General features: G+C 37.8%; 1 protein-coding gene across 2 annotated transcripts in view; it reads left to right on the forward strand.

Annotated features, from left to right (window-relative positions):
* VPS41 (VPS41 subunit of HOPS complex) overlaps nucleotides 1-16,246 on the forward strand; it is a 171,680-nt gene that overhangs the window by 27,668 nt on the left and 127,766 nt on the right. For both annotated transcript variants that reach the window (XM_004441474.3, XM_087435816.1), the window contains exons 3-4: nucleotides 5,051-5,158; nucleotides 11,741-11,818. In XM_004441474.3, the coding sequence (XP_004441531.1) occupies nucleotides 5,051-5,158; nucleotides 11,741-11,818 (186 nt within the window). The remainder of the gene's footprint in view (nucleotides 1-5,050; nucleotides 5,159-11,740; nucleotides 11,819-16,246) is intronic.

Raw genomic sequence — 16,246 nt, forward strand, 5'->3', positions numbered from 1 at the left:
TCTTCGCTTAGCTGCAAGTCAAGACTTGTACTATTCTGCTAGGTTGTCATAGAAACGCAGTTAACTGTCATCTCAACTCAGGCTGTTGATGGTTTTATTTGTAGGTTTGCAGGATTATTAAAATTTAACAAAAATTATTGATTTGCTTTTTATTAGCACTGGGTTGTTTTCCATGGAAGTTCAAGCTGCATGAAAGCCTTTTTTTCTGTTTTCAGTTTTTTTTAAGTGAAACTCTATATTAAATCTGTTTGATTTTTTTTTAATATTTTTTATTTAAAATGTGATATATAGTCTGCAGCAATAGAATAATCTCCATGAGTTGTATATTTGAATCACTTTCCATTTTCTTTGTTTACAGCAAGCAGAAAAAACCTTAAAAATTCACCTTTAGCTTGCTTTTAACTTAACATAAAAGATACCTGTCAGAAAAGCGTGAAATGCTACATCAAATGCCTAATATTGGAGTTTTCATTTTATTTATGGTTCTTGAAGCCTAGCACAAATGCTTCAGTGAACTCTGTTGTGAAAGTATTTATTTTTGTATATTTATGTAAGAGAAATTATTTAGTTTTCACTTATAAATAAGACAGGCAAGCCTTATTTACAGTAACTTTATCTAATGGTCCGTGGATGAGTGTTTTTATGCAAAATAGTCAAGAGGCTGGAATTAACTTTTCACGTTGGATGCACATTTGATGTCCAGACTGGAGCAACATGTGGTATCTTGTTATAAAGACTAACATTCAGGGCTCAATTTGTATTTAACACATTTTCTTCAGAATGCACACATCATCTTTGCCACGTTTAATGTTAACTTGGTAATAATTTCTATTTCTTGCTTGTAGGGACATAAGTAGAAGTGTTTGTTTCTTTTTGTAATTTTTCTTTTTCTAGCTGTTTTAGACTTGGTTAATTAGGTATTTCACATGTATTTTAGCAACAGGTCACTCTTTGACGTGTAACAGCTCCTTGGGTTGGGTTGATTATCATAGTTACCTTTTTAAAGAAGTGCAGGTCTTTTAGATAACCATGCTTATTACGCTTCGTTCTAGTACTGTTAGTTCTTAAAATTATTCTTGGAAAGTTAATAGTAGGTACATCTTTGATTTTACTACTCTGTTAATAAATAAACAACTAATAACTTGTGCATACTTGGAGAGGAAAATTTAAGACTGCTCATCAGTAGACATGGAATACTGGTTTTTTAAAACCAGGTTTATTGCTCTTAAAGTTTTCTAACTACTTTTGTAGCTGGCCTGCGTGGTGGCTCCCAATGGTCCTCACCTCCTAGTATTCCTGCCTTTGTGTTCTCCCCTCCCACACTCAATCATGGCTGACCTATATGATCAGTAGAATATTCAGAAGTGTCAGTGTGTGACCTCAGAGGCTAGGTCATATATAACATTGTGGCTTTCACTTTGTTCTTTCTTGGATCACTCACTCTGGGGGAAGCTACTTGCTGTGTCCTGAGGACATTCAAGCAGCCCTATGGAGAGGTCCATGTGGCCAGGAATTGAAGCCTCCTGCCAGCGGCCACCACCAACTTGCCAACCATTTGAGTGAGCCATCTTGGAAGCAGATACTTGAACCCCAGTCAAGCCTTCAGGTGGTTGCAGCCCCAGCTGACATCCTGCCTGCAACCCTGTGAGAGACCTTTGAGTCTGAACCACTCGGCTAAGCCACTCCTGTATTGCTTACCCACAGGAACTCTGTAAAACAATATGTATTTTTGTTTTAAGTCAGTAAATTTTGACATAATATGTTATGTATCAATAGATAACTAATGCACCTGCTAAAGAAACACATTTTAAAACATTTCCTATTGATCACATAGTTTAAAATTATTCTTAGGCGTAAAAATTGTGGAGGCTTCTGTTGTGATTTGTAACATTTTCATAGGAATTTGGGTAGTGTATTAGACAAGGCATTGACTTTAGAGCATTTGTAACTGAATTTGAATTTTGGCTTTGTGTATGTGTCTTGATGAAATTACTTAAAATTTCTGATTATCAGTTTTTACTGAAAATCTGTAAAATGGGATAATTATACACAACTCACCATAGTCTTTTTTTTTTTTTTTTGCATAGTTTTTTTTTTTTAAGTTGGGATGAAATGCAATATCTGAGGTTAAGCCTATAGCATGATGTTTGATATATCTCATCCTTTCCATTTATCCACAAATTAGCCGCTTTCCATGTGAAAATGCAGATCTGTGCCCCAAAGGTAAAGACTGTGTAAGCTTTTGAGTTTGCAGGCTCTGCTTGGTTGTGTCCTATCAGTCTTACTGTCTTAATAGACCCAGCACTCTACAAGTCATTTTTCTTCTTCATAATTTTCTTTTTACTATGATGCACCTGGGTGTGATTCTCTTCATCTCTGTCCTGCTTGGGGTTGCAGAGCTTCTTGAATTTGTGGATTGATGTCGTATCAGTTTTGGATAATTCTCAGTTCTCTCTTTAAATGTTGCCCCTGTCCCTCCCCATCCCATTTGCCTTATCCTTCTGGGACTGTAATTAAAAGCATGTTGGGGCCGGCCCCCATGGCTTAGTGGTTAAGTGCACGCGCTCCACTGCTGGCGGCCCGGGTTCGGATCCTGGGCGCGCACCAATGCACCACTTGTCCAGCCATGCTGAGGCAGCGTCCCACACACGGCAGCTAGAAGGATGTGCAACTATGACATACAACTATCTACTGGGGCTTTGGGGAGAAAAACGGAAAAAAAAAAAGGAGGAGGATTGGCAATAGATGTTAGCTCAGTACCAGTCTTCCTCAGTAAAAAGAGGAGGATTGGCATGGATGTTAGCTCAGGGCTGATCTTCCTCAAAAAAAAAAAAAAGAAAAGCACGTTAACCCTATTCACTACATTCCACACATCTCATACATTCCTTTCTGTATTTCCCATCCATTTTTCTTCTCTGGGATTCTCTTTGAATATTTCTTGACCTGTTTTTCATTTCACTAATCCTGTCTTCTGCTTTGGTAATCTTCTGTTAAACCATCTATTGAGTTCTTAATTACAGTTACATTTTTCAATCCTAAAATTTTTATTTGATTCTTTTTTACAGATTACAGTTCTCTGTTGAAAATCTATCTTTTTGTCTGTTTTCTCCATCTTTTTCTCTGTTTTTTTGAACATACTGGTCATAGTTATATTAAAGCTCTTTTCTGCTAACTCTGATATCTAGTTCACCTGTGGGTCTGTTTTTATGAGTCTTTTTTTGTCCTTGATTTTTAGTCATTTGGTCCTATCTTTGACATACCTGGTCATTTTTTGTTCTATTCTCAGTATTGTAAGTGAAAAATTGTAGAGGCCCTGGTAGTTTTCTTTCTGCAAGGAGTCACCCTTCCCTTTACTGGACAGATAGGTTGGGGGTTATGTACCATACTCCAATCAGGGATTGAACTGAGTCAGAGCTAGATTGAAGTTTTGGTAAGCTATTTTTCATGTCCCCTGGAGACTAGGAGTTCTAGTTGAGAGCCTGTGGTATTCACCAGGACCTCATTTCCTGATGGCTCCTGAACTCTAATTATTGTCTTCTCAGCACATCAAGACAGTGGGTTTGCATGTTTGAAGCTTTCTGTTTAGCTTTTTTGCCTCATGCTTTACATAGCTGTGGAAATGGGCAGTTGTCTTATAGGAAAAGAGGTTGTATAACAAGCTCATTTCTCTGCCCCTCTCTCTCACTGGGATCTTAGCCCCTCATGTCTCCAATTTTGTCACTCCATCCCCTCAGCTACCAAAAGGTTTGCTGCTTTCTCTGCCCCTAGCAGTGGCCACCTTCCCAGACAGAGATTGGGTTCTCAGCTTCTAGTCCTGCACCCTGAATTGGTAAATACCTCCGGAAAGAATGGCTGTAGAAGGCCTGCTCACCTCTCCATGGTTTCGCCACCACCTTGGAATCTGGAGCTTCTAGTTCAGGTTACCTCAGCAGCCCCTTTAATTGATGCCTTAGACTGATGTGGCTGTATATTTCATTAAGCCTTTCTAGTTATTGTGAGTGGGAGCATTGATGTGCCTCAGCTACTCGAATGTTAGCTGGAAGATGAAGACTATGCAATTATTTTTAAGGAAATGTCAATGAGTAGATTATTTTTGTGAACTTCTAATTTGGCCAGCTTTATCCTATCATAGTTGTCAGTATGTGCACATTTTTTTTTATTTCTCATTGTAAATTGATGCAGTAAAATAAAATGATTTTTTGAATCATTATAATAATATTTTTAACTATCTTTGTTTTATTAAGTCATGGCCATTATAGTCAATCTAGATCCCTAACTTTATTCCATAACTATAAGGATTAAAGATATCTTACGCTGTATCAACAATGAGGTTGAACATATCAAGTTAATAGTAATACATAAAATATGATTAAGAAGTTTTTAATGCATAAGTAGGTTTATTTAGATGAGAGTAAATACATTTTCTAACATAAACATTTAAATAAGTAGGGATTGTGCGTGGATTATCAGTTATTTAAAGTAAATATCAAAATATTTTTATCTAAAGGGTATGCATTTTGCGTTATATAAAATTTCCAGTTTTCTTTCACTTTGATTTCATTTTTTTGCAATTACATTTTTCTAATTAAAATCAGATATTCTTAAGTCTGACAAAAGTATTTATAATCTTGAAATACAAAATTCATGTCTTTTAGAGATTTGTTGTATTCTTATCTCACTGCTGTGAGTGTTTCTTGCCCATGAGGTCACACTGACAAGTATTTTGCCCCCACACCTTTTATTGACAAATGTCTGCATAATGGGCCAGTTTTGTGAGTATTTACTCGAATATGCCAAAGTTGATTACTGTCCACAGTAAGTATGTGTATTTCTGTGTTCAACTTTGGAATTTATTCTACCAGCAAAGTTGTAGCAGTTGATACACCCAGTTGGAAAAAGGAAACATGAAGCTCTTAACCTTTAGTTACAGTTGTAGTTACTGACAATCACTGAGGGAACAGTCTCTGGTTCCCACTTAAGAAGTGTGGTTTGAGTCTGACTATTTCAAATAAATCCATGGTGGCTGTCATTTTCTCTGCTTTTCGTGAAGGAAGAAGAGAGTGAAGAGGAACCCAAACTGAAGTATGAAAGGCTTTCCAATGGGGTGACAGAAATCCTTCAGAAGGATGCAGCTAGCTGCATGACAGTCCATGACAAGGTAAGGTAGCCCTTGTAGAAGATTCTTCTGTAAGTCATGTCTCTTGTAAGTTTGTTTATACTGTGGAGTCCGGATGATTTTGGTGGTTTTTTACGGTAATTGTGTCTCCTTGCCACTCCTCCTCTCTTCTTCCTCACCAACAAAAAAACCAAACAACCAAAAATATATATTTATTTGTACACGCACACACACACACACACACACACCACTTTGCAAGAGTATATCACGTAGAATTTAGACGATGGATGTGAAAGATTTATAGCAAGTAGTTCTTGGAAACTCTGTCACTTAATTCCTCAAATCATAAGTAATAGAGTAGGAAAGTGTCAAGATTAGAAATAGTGTGTAGCTCAGTGTCTTCATAAGAATAGAAGAGATTACACTGGAAGCATTAGGAATCAATAAACAGGCCCCAAATTATTATTTGTATATTATATGAATGAATTAATATATCCACTTCTGTGTCTTCGCTGTAACAAAGCCCCCATCAACTTTCTCAGTCTAGGCTAAGTACTATACAGCACCCTCAGCCCGTTCTTGGACCAAAACAACCCGTGTCATAATCGGAGTATTGGAGGCCAGGCAGCTTTACCTGTTGCTCTCTTCTTCCCTGTGAGCCCATGAGGAGCTTTAGTCTCTCCACCAAAGGCAAACCCCCCAACTCTGATCCATCTCTTGGCTTTATCCTGTGTTACCAACAGGGTTGCCTCGTCCTCCTCCTCACTCCCACCCCATTCCTTTTTACTGCAGATTTCATTCCATTGTAAACAGATTCCTATACTCACTCAGCGTGTTAATAGAACGTTTGCTCTCTTTTGTTTTACCAGAAACTCCCTCCTTTGAGGCTCCTGCCGTTTGGCTGCACCACCATCTACTCCTTCCCATTGCTGCCATCTCCCAACTACCTTGTCACTTCCCTTCACTCACTGAAGACTGGCCTTGCAGTTCTTCAACCTAATTCCAGTGACATTCACTTCTGCCATTTCATGTCCCTACCATTAAGGCCACACTCTGGATGGTGTCAGTACCTGTAATTTGAGGATCTTTCAGTATGCTCTCCGTTGACTCCTTTTATCCTTCATGCTATTGTGTTAATTTTCCCACTAACCCTGTTTTGTAACTTTATGGAGCCCTGATCTCTAATTCATTCTTTTTCTGTTCTTTTCTATCTCTGTAGATTGGTTAACTATCCTAACTTTACTTTGCCAGCACCTTCAATTCTCTTACATCCCTGTCCGTCGTCGTGCCCCTCAGCCACACTCTCAACTCTGAGTCAGTGCTCCGATGACCAAGGCAGCCAGGCACGTAGTGGTACAGACTCACACGTCTAGGTAAATGTTTCACTAAAAATGTTGCTGTTTGTTTGTCCTTCATCAGCTCCTTTAGTCATCAGTCTGCCTTCTCAACCATGCCTTCACTCTCAGAGGATGATGTCATTTCTATTTAATTAAGATAATTGAATCTCTCAGGCAAGATGAGCCTCAGTTCCTGACCCCTTTCCCAACTCATCTGAATCTACACCTATCCTTACTCACAGGAGGTTTTCTTCCTCCTGTTCAAGGACCTTTTGTCCCCTGTTGTTCCTCACCTCCCCTCATTTCTTCCCTTCTTTCTTAGAGATAACATGCTATGTCATGGAACAGACCTAATTCTAGCCCTAGGGAACCACTGATCTACTTTGCGTCTCTATAGATTTGCCTGTTTTGGATATTTCATATGTGTGTGTAGGTGGTCACAGAAATCATGAAATTTAAAATTATGCTAAGTAATATCCATGTCATCTGTTGTTTAGTCTCTTATGTCTGGCTTCTTTTACTTAGCATAATTTTTTGAGTTCACCTGCGATGTAGCCTGTATCAGTACTTCTTTCCTTTTTATTGCTGAATAGTATTCCATTGTGTGGACATAGCACATTTGGTCTGTCCGTTCACCAGTTGATGGACGTTTTGCTGCTTTTACAACTGTGGATCTCTCCTTTCTTCTTGAAACTTCTTTATCGTGACACCATTCTCTTACTATCTTGTTGATTTCTCTTGCTCCCTTCTGGTGTTTTCACTTTCTCTTTACCTCCACCTTTCCCTTACATGTTGATTTTCTCAGGATTTGGTCCATTGTTTACATTTCTTCTGAATTTGTACTTTTCTTGATTTTAAGTTTCATGATTTCTGTGACCACCTACACACTGATGCACCACAGAGTAGTGTCCTTATTTATCCAGATACCTCCTAAACACTTCTACCTTTTGTTCTATTTATGCCCGAAACTCAGTATATCTATGAGGAACTCATCTTTTCCCTCTAACCTTGCATCTGTTTTTTGTTCCCAACCCATATGGTGGCATCAGCATCTCCTTTGTCACCTAAGCCAAAGCTGACTCTTTGTCCCCTTCCACCCAGTCATCCCCAAAGCCCTGGTGATCTTCTTACCACCCCTGCCCCTGCTTGGGCCCTCATCTTCACCTGCCTGTGCTCATGTGCCTCTAATTTTTCTACTTTAAACCCATCTGCCACCTGGTTGCCAGAATGATCTGTTGAAAATACAAATTTTAAAACCCATGTATGATTATCTACTAAGTAAAGTCTAAGCTCCTTAATGTGGTATGTAAGGCCCTCTAAGATCTTGCCCCCTTGTGTAATTGGCCTTATGTCTTACCACTTTCTGCCATCAGTGTGTGCTCTGGTGGCAATGCTTGGCTGTTCCTACTCACAACATCTCTCCTGTCTGGATTCAACCCCCACCTCACCTACTTGAATCTATTCCCATCCTAAGCCCAGGATCTTTTAGTTCAGGCATCCATCATTTCTCCCTGAGACTAATGCACACACTGCAAACCAATCTGTTTTCCTTCGGATTTGCTTTCACTCTGGTCCATTCATAACACTTCTTTCTACGAAAGTAGTCTTCCAGAAATTCAAATCTGATCATGTAATCCTCCTTTCTAGAATTCTTTATTGGCTTCCTGATGTCTTCATGATTTGGACACCCCTCACCCCCTTCCTCTGCTCTCCTACCTTCATTTCTCCATAAATATTCAAATGCCTCCTATTACTCAACCTTTCCAGTCTCACTGCCCGTCTTCTTCCCTGGACACGAACTGGATGCTCCCGCTATCTAAAACTACTTGTAACTTCTTGACTTTGTCGTGTTCTTTACGTGACTCCATGCCTTTGAGTAAGTCACATCCACTCTATGTAAAATGGTCTTTACCACAAGCCTGCCCAGCTGCCTCAGTGTCTACTGTCTGATTCCTTCTTCAAAGTTCAGCACAGCTGACACCTCTGATGCTTCATAGAGCCTTAGAGATACTTCCATTTTAAGTGTGCTCTTTGAATTTAATATTAATTAATCAATTTTTATATCTTTCTCTCTCATTATACCATCACCCATTTAAGTCAAAGTTGCTTATTGTCTGAGCATATTATAGATGCTTTTTGTGTGTTGACTGAACCACCGAATGGATGAAGTGGAGAACAAAGTTTTCCTGCCCGGACATCAAACTTGATTAACACCATACTAAACCACTTGGCCAAGGAGACTGACAGTGGGAGTTATAATCAGTGCTCTTAGAACATGCACTCTTCATCTGAGGCCCCTCTTTCTGTTTGTGAGGTTTCTGATCCAGTCAGAGTACTTTAGCTCTTAATTCTGCCCCTAGCACTGCTGCCACTCATTGAGTGTTTCCAGGAAAGTCGCCTCAACTCCCGGGACCTATTTCCTCACGGGTGTTGAAGGCACTCCCTGCTCTGATGCTTTGAATACTGTAAACGGCTGTGTGAAACATAGGTGATATTAAACAGCTGACCGTGTTTGGATTAGGATATCTCTTGTTTCCTTTGTGGTGTCCAAAGTACTGCTTTCACTTCTTCTACTTGTTTACTGACAAAAAGGCCCGTCATTCAAAGTAAAAGCAGTTATGCTAGTGGAGGGTTCAGAAGAAGGCTCGGATGCCTGATGTGATAGTTTATAAAATGAGTCAAGTTTCTGTAATTAAACATGAAAAGGGCTGATTAAATTATAGTTATTATTTGCCCATCCTGAATTTTAAGTGCTCTTAGGTTAAAAAAAAAATTACAAATTACAAAAGTGCTGCAAGACTTTTAATGGCAGGAAGGAAAATCACATTTAAAGAATTTGTATTTATGTTTGTGTTTTGTGGCCAATTTTGCATTTTGTGTTGTATTTTAAGTAGTTGAAAGCATTAGCAAATGAAAGTATGACTCATCAGTGATTTTGGTAATTAAATACATTTTTAAGACCTATATGATTGGCTTATCAAACTTGGTTTTTTAAAAGAGCACGTAAAGTTATTTATTTCTAAAAGGGAGCAGCAATAATTTGTCTAATCCAAATGATGAAATGTTTTCCTAAACAAAAGCTTATCATAAAAACCACTGCTTTTTTTTTCGAAAATATTCTAAAGCAGTTATAGTTTTAGGTTGATGCTATAAAATCAAAATAATTATCTTATGTTTCCTTTCTATCTTAAGTATTAAATGAATGAAACTAGTAATTTTGAAAAAAGAAAAAGGGAAGGCATTAATATTTCGGTAAAGTACCCTGCGTAGGATCTTTAAAACTTCAATAAAATAAAGTATAATTGGAAGTTCAAGAATGGCCTTCAGGGGGCTGGCCCCCGTGGCTTGGCGGTTAAGTGCACGCGTGCTCCGCTACGGACGGCCTGGGTTCGGATCCTGGGCTTGCACTGACGCACCACTTGTCTGGCCATGCTGATAAGGCGTCCCACATACAGCAACTAGAAGGATGTGAAACTATGACCATACAACTATCTACTGGGGCTTTGGGGAGAAAAAGGGAAAAAAAAAAAAAGGAGGAGGATTGACAATAGACGTTAGCTCAGGGCTGGTCTTCTTCAGCAAAAAGAGAGGAGGATTGGCATGGATGTTAGCTCAGGGCTGATCTTCCTCACACCAAAAAAAAAGAATGGCCTTCACAGAACTGTTGGAGAATGACCCAGGTTTAAAGCATTTTAAGGGTCCAAGCTGCCTTCATTTTCTAGCAAATTAAATACAATATTTATGAGGAGAATCAATACCATTGAGTACTTGGGGTGCAGTGAGCTTTTAAGACCCATTGTTTTACCATGGATGGTCTCAGAATGAAGTGCAGTATTGTTTGTTTCTCGTTAGTGTTATGTGGTATTTTTCTATTCAAATATTGTCAGGGTGACACTGTGGAGAAAAAAATTATCACCATCTCAGTCCTCTGTTTCTGATTAGAATGATCTTTTGCTTTGGAGGAAACATCCCTATTTGGTTTAAATATTCAGACTAATTTCCCCCCAGAATTACGTCTTTCCCCTGTCCCTTCCAGGGCCCAGGCATCCTGTTTTCCCCAGGCTTGCTGTCTGTCCTGGATGAGTAATCGGCATGGCACCTGGCGCATTCAGGCAGGCCTGTGCAGCGGAATCGTCATACCTAGTTATGTCTGCACACCTGATGTTTTATTAACCAGTATTGATTTTTTTACCCGGGGGACTTTTTTCTTCCTGAAAAAAGGCAACCTTGCAGGAGTGAAAGGCATTGCAGGGGATGAATTTCTAATGAACCCCTTCTTTCCCTTTTTGTGACTTCTCTTTAATGTAGCTTCCTATTTTAAGTGCCTGAACTGAAATTTCATTTTAAGCAATTCCATTTTGAGAAATCCTTTTAAATCTTGACTTTCTGTAAGGTTATTTTTTAAAGATTGTGCTGCTTGACTGAAACGCTTAGTAGAGCCTGTAAATTTGAGCATTTCATTATAGGTTGCAATGAAGCATGCTTACATGCAATGAAATACAGAGAATTTGGAACTATTTGAGTAATGCATAAAGAAATAACATGAGAAGAAAAATCTCATGTCATATTTCAGGTAGTCCTAAAGTTTTTTTTGGTTTGTTTAGAGTTAGTTGAGAGAATTAAAGGAACAGTGGGAGTTATGAACTAGTTTCACATCATAAAGTGAATATGGAGCACAGTTATTTTGTGACCAAAAAAGGATGTTTTTTGCATTAGAATATAAATATTTACACTCCATATTATACATTAACTTTTACAGAGGCATTCTGATGCTAACTGATAGTATAAGTACATTTGAGTTTTTTCATCTCTCAGTATGACATGGTTTTCCTTTCTAAAAAATAATACTTTGTTGTTTGCATGGGTATGTATATATTGAACTTAAATGATAGCACAGATTTACACATTTGCCATAAATTAAGGTGAGTTTCTTAATCATTCCCTTCTGACTTTGAGTTCAACTGTAGGTTGGTCGTGCTTTCACAGCTGCATTTTAATTTGCTGCCTCAGTCCATCAGGCATTGTGTACAGACCGCATACACACCATTAGTTGTCAGTAGATGAGGGTCCTCATGAGTCATTCTGACAGCTAGCTTGCACTATCTCAATAAAGTAGGCCCTGTTCTGTTATTTCCCTGAAACTGGAAACAAACCTTCTCTGAGGAGTGCATATCTTCCAGGACGTTGCAGATCATTTACGCATTAAAGAGTCTTGACTTTGAAAATGGTTTTATTACTAATTGTGTATTAATGGTACATTATTAAACTGACCCTTCTGTTCTTACAGTTTTTGGCACTGGGCACACATTATGGCAAGGTTTATTTACTTGATGTCCAGGGGAACATCACTCAGAAGTTTGATGTGGTAAGTATACAGTATAAGATAATGTATGAGCTAAATTTCCTGCAAAAATTGGTGCTTTGGAATATTAACTTTAGCAATTTGTTTTAATAGCATAAAGGAAGGATCTTTATTAAATCAGAGTGCTAAGAGTGTAACTCTCAACTTTATAGTATATGCTAAAAATTTTAGAGGTGGACTTATAAAGAAAGAGGTCTATATGTATACCTTATATATTTTGGGTAGGTATCTTTTATATACAAACTCCCTTTAAAAATCAATTTTTATAAATCATTTAATTGCAATTCTTTAGTTAATTGTAGTCATCCCTTTGGCTTTAAATGCAGCATTTAAAATACTCCTATGTGTGTTCTTTTTAAATTGTAACAGTGTAGAATCTCTAGGTGAATTGTTATTAAAGGAAAAAATACTGCTTTTATTAGTGAATAATGGTGCTAATTTACATACTTGGGGGTTTGTGGAGTTCTTAAAGTGTGAACCCCGTCATTTGGTGACTAATGTCAATTGTAAGTACTTGCCCCATCATCTTCTCCAGATGCCGAATGTAATTGAAAATTGATTGATCACCTTGCTGGTTCAGTTTATCTCTTCTGAATATATAAAGCTGTATTTTATGTGAATGTTTTGATGCTTGGATTCTTAAGGGATTATATTGATTGAAATCGAAGAACCAAACTTTTTATTTTTTTAATTGTGATTTGGAATCATTGAGGATGAAGGAAATGTTGAATTTGAAGCTTGGTTTTGGTGTTTAAGATGTATCTTGAAAGTATCAAGAGCATCCATGGTTGTGTGAACGTGAACATTTGGAATGAAGAAGGTGATCATTTCCGGGGGCAGATAATACTTTTTTGAAGAGAGTGTCTGCTGTTGAGAGATCCGTCTTAAGATACTGGTGTAGTTTATAAAGGAAACCACAGTTTCTAAAGCTGATACATTTTGTATGAAAGGAAAGGGATGCTTTGTTTTACTTAAAAGAAACGGAACCACCAAATGATGATAGAACCTTTGGAATAGTCCAGAAAGGGAATTACGCGCTGTAATCATACTGATACGTCAGGGGAATTGTGAGTTCTTTTTTGTTTTAGCATTGCTTTCAGGCAAGAAATATACGTTTGACCCTCCTTCATCTACCTCCTGAACACTGGACACCCATCTTGATGACTTAAGCATTTGGTCTTTCAGTTGCCATCCATTAAAACGTGTTGCTGATGCTGGGCAGAGCTCTTTTTTGTGGTGTTACTCATATCTCCTCACCTTTAAAAAAGGACTTGCCCGTGTGGTCTCTTAAATTTCCCACTCCAGTTCAGTGATTCTGTGACACTCTGCTTCTCAGTAAGTCTTTTTAATATTGTATAGAAATTGTAGTGCGTGATTGCTGAGGGTCATGGGGTGTCCACTGCTGGGTCCATTGCCAAAAGAAAAACCGAGAGAAATACTGCAGGAGTGTATTCATGTGTTTGCTCACTCATTCATTCATTCAGTCCCTGTGTCTGCTTAGGGTAAGCCTTCAGTTACATCTCCTCTGATGTCAATTTTATGTCAAGTATATCTTACAGCCTTTTTCAGGTGATTTGTGGTATCATTCCTAAATTTGCCCACACTTTTTTTTCAGTTCTTTTTCAGTCCTGCCTATATGACATCTTTGAAAATTAAGTTCTCTATAGCTTTGCACTCTGTTTTGTTTTGGCAGGAGAGGAAGATGGTTTGGTGCTATTTTTCTTTATTTGTTTACCTTACTCAAGCATTTAATAGTCTGCCTTTGAAAAGTTTTCCATGAGGCCCTGGCTTTTTCATGATCATTACCATATTACATATTTGACTTTCAGGTGACAAGTTTCAGATTGTCATTATTTTTGTAAAGGAGCCTTAATCTTGAGCTTCTCATCTCTGATGAGTTTTTTCCTTTATTATTTTATTTTCTTCTTTCTGATGATGTAGTTGCTTTGTGAGGCTCTGTATCATTCTTCTTAAAAAACGATTCTTTCAATTCTGAACACTGTTATGATTTGAATTTGCTAATTTTCTTTGAATGTAATGATTACCATATTTAATCAAGAACTTTTTTTATTAGAAATGCAGTGAGAGTAAAACAAGTATTAAAAAAATTAATGAATTGGGGCTGGCTGCATGGTATAGCAGTTAAGTGCGCATGCACTGGTGCGGGCAACCTGGGTTCGGATCCTGGGTGCGCACCGTCAAGCCCGGCGCGCACCGATGCACCGCTTGTCAAGCCATGCTGTGGCGGCGTCCCATATAAAGTGACGGAAGATGGGCACGGATGTTAGCCCAGGGCCAGTCTTCCTCAGCAAAAAGAGGAGGATTGTCATGGATGTTAGCTCAGGGCTGATCTTCCTCACAAAAAAAAATTAATGAATAAATGCCCTTGACTTTAGTTTCTGCTTCTAGGCGAAAATAATTGAAACAAAATAAAATTAGATAAATAATAATACCTTATATTTGCATACATATTTTATTTTTCCAAGAAATAGCTCTTCAACTCATTCAGTGCATTTATAGTTTTGATTCTAGTAGTAAAAGTTGTGAAGCAGTAGTTCAAACCTCACTGATGGATAGGATTTTGCTTGGCAGAGGGTGGGGGCATTGAGGAATCTCTGTTTTATTTTATTTATTTATTTTTGAGGAAGATTGGCCCTGAGCTAACATCCGTTGCCAATCTTCCAACTTGTTTCCTTTTTTCTCCCCGAAGCCCCAGTAGATAGTTGTATGTCATAGTTGTACATCCTTCTAGTTGCTCTGTGTGGGGTGCCACCTCAGCATGGCTTGATGAGCGGTACATAGGTCCACACCCAGGATCTGAACCGGCGAACCCCAGGCCGAGAAAGTGGAGCGTGTGAACTTAACTGCTACACCACTGGGCTGGCTCCAGGGCATCTCTATTTTAATAAGGTTTCCCAGATGAATCTGCTGTTTGTGTTGGGGGAATCCTTGCATTAGAGACTGTCTAACTTTGCTTTAAATATATATGATATAAAAGAAGAAATAACTAAATAAATCATTCTGCATGTTGAAGAAAGTTATTTGTTTTCCCATTAATATTTCAGGAGAAATAGTGTTTGTCAGAATCTACAAAAGCTAAGCATGTGCCTGCCTAATGACCCCGCAGTTCCACTTCTAGATGTATATTCAAGAAAAATGAATGCAATGCATATGTCCACAAAAAATATGTAGAAGAGTGTTAATAGTATCATTATTTTCATAGCTTCAAACTAGAAACAACCCAAATGTTCATCAATAGTAAAGTGGATAAATAAATTCTGGTATATTCTTAGCAATTAAAAAGAATAAACTATCAATACATGTAACAACATAGATGAATTTCACAGACTTAATGTTTAGCCAAAGAAGCCAGACACAAATGTGTACATGTGGTATGATTCCTTTTATATGGTGGTCAAGAAAAGGCAAATCTGAGCTATGATGATAGAGGTCAAATAATGGTTTGACCTGAGAGCACAAGAGAATCTTACGGAGTGCTGATAATATTCTCTATCTTGATGGTTTCCCAGGTATATACATATGTAAAAATCACTGAACTGTACACTTGAGATTTGTGCAGTTTATTCTGTAGGAGTTATACTTTATAACACCCACACTCACGTACAGAACTACTTGCACACATGTATGTCTCTGACCTTGAGCAAAGCTCAAATTATCCTTTGTTGAAGCCACCCTTTCCTCTATTCACTTTCAAATACCAGCAAATTTCCTAGGATGGTATCCTGTTCAGGGATCTTTATATAAATGAATCATGCTACTAAGATTGTTCCTACAGCTGTATATTCTACAATTACATAAAAAGGTTGGCAGAGAGGATTCTGTGTTACCCAACCATCTATGACTATTCTTTTGTTGGTCAAGAGTGAAAATCACTAGGATGGTGCTTTGTTTTGCCTGTTGATATTCAGATTTGGGTATATTTGAAATATTCAGGATATATGTTAGTTAAAATGCTTTAGCCACAAATGTATTTTTTTGAGATTATTTCTCGATATAACTTTATGTTAATTCAGACTTAATTGATAAAGTTCAATTTTACTTAACTCACAGAATAAAATTAAAGTAGGCCTAGCTTCTCGTGTAAAAGGGCTCAAGTTGCTAACAAAATTGCCTTCTTTAATATAGATCAGGCCATATTCTCCTGCATAATGGTTGTCTTAATTGCTTACACAGTCTGTAACATATGAGTTTAATATCTTAGAGGATCTCAGATTCCTTTTACATTCCCATGTGGTATTTATGCCTATATGATGCTATTAATCATAGTAGTTACTTTCTCTTTAGTAGCTTCCACTTTCCTAAGCATGTTAATTTAAGTCTTACTAATTAGGAGTATTTACTTTGAAGCAATGAGCAAATTATTTGGAGCATTGTTCTGTATGTTTTAAATCTTTATTCTTTTAAGTGTGC

This window comes from Ceratotherium simum, chromosome 1, assembly GCF_057802395.1.
Source record: "Ceratotherium simum simum isolate JZ-2026a chromosome 1, ASM5780239v1, whole genome shotgun sequence".
Lineage (NCBI taxonomy): Eukaryota > Metazoa > Chordata > Mammalia > Perissodactyla > Rhinocerotidae > Ceratotherium > Ceratotherium simum.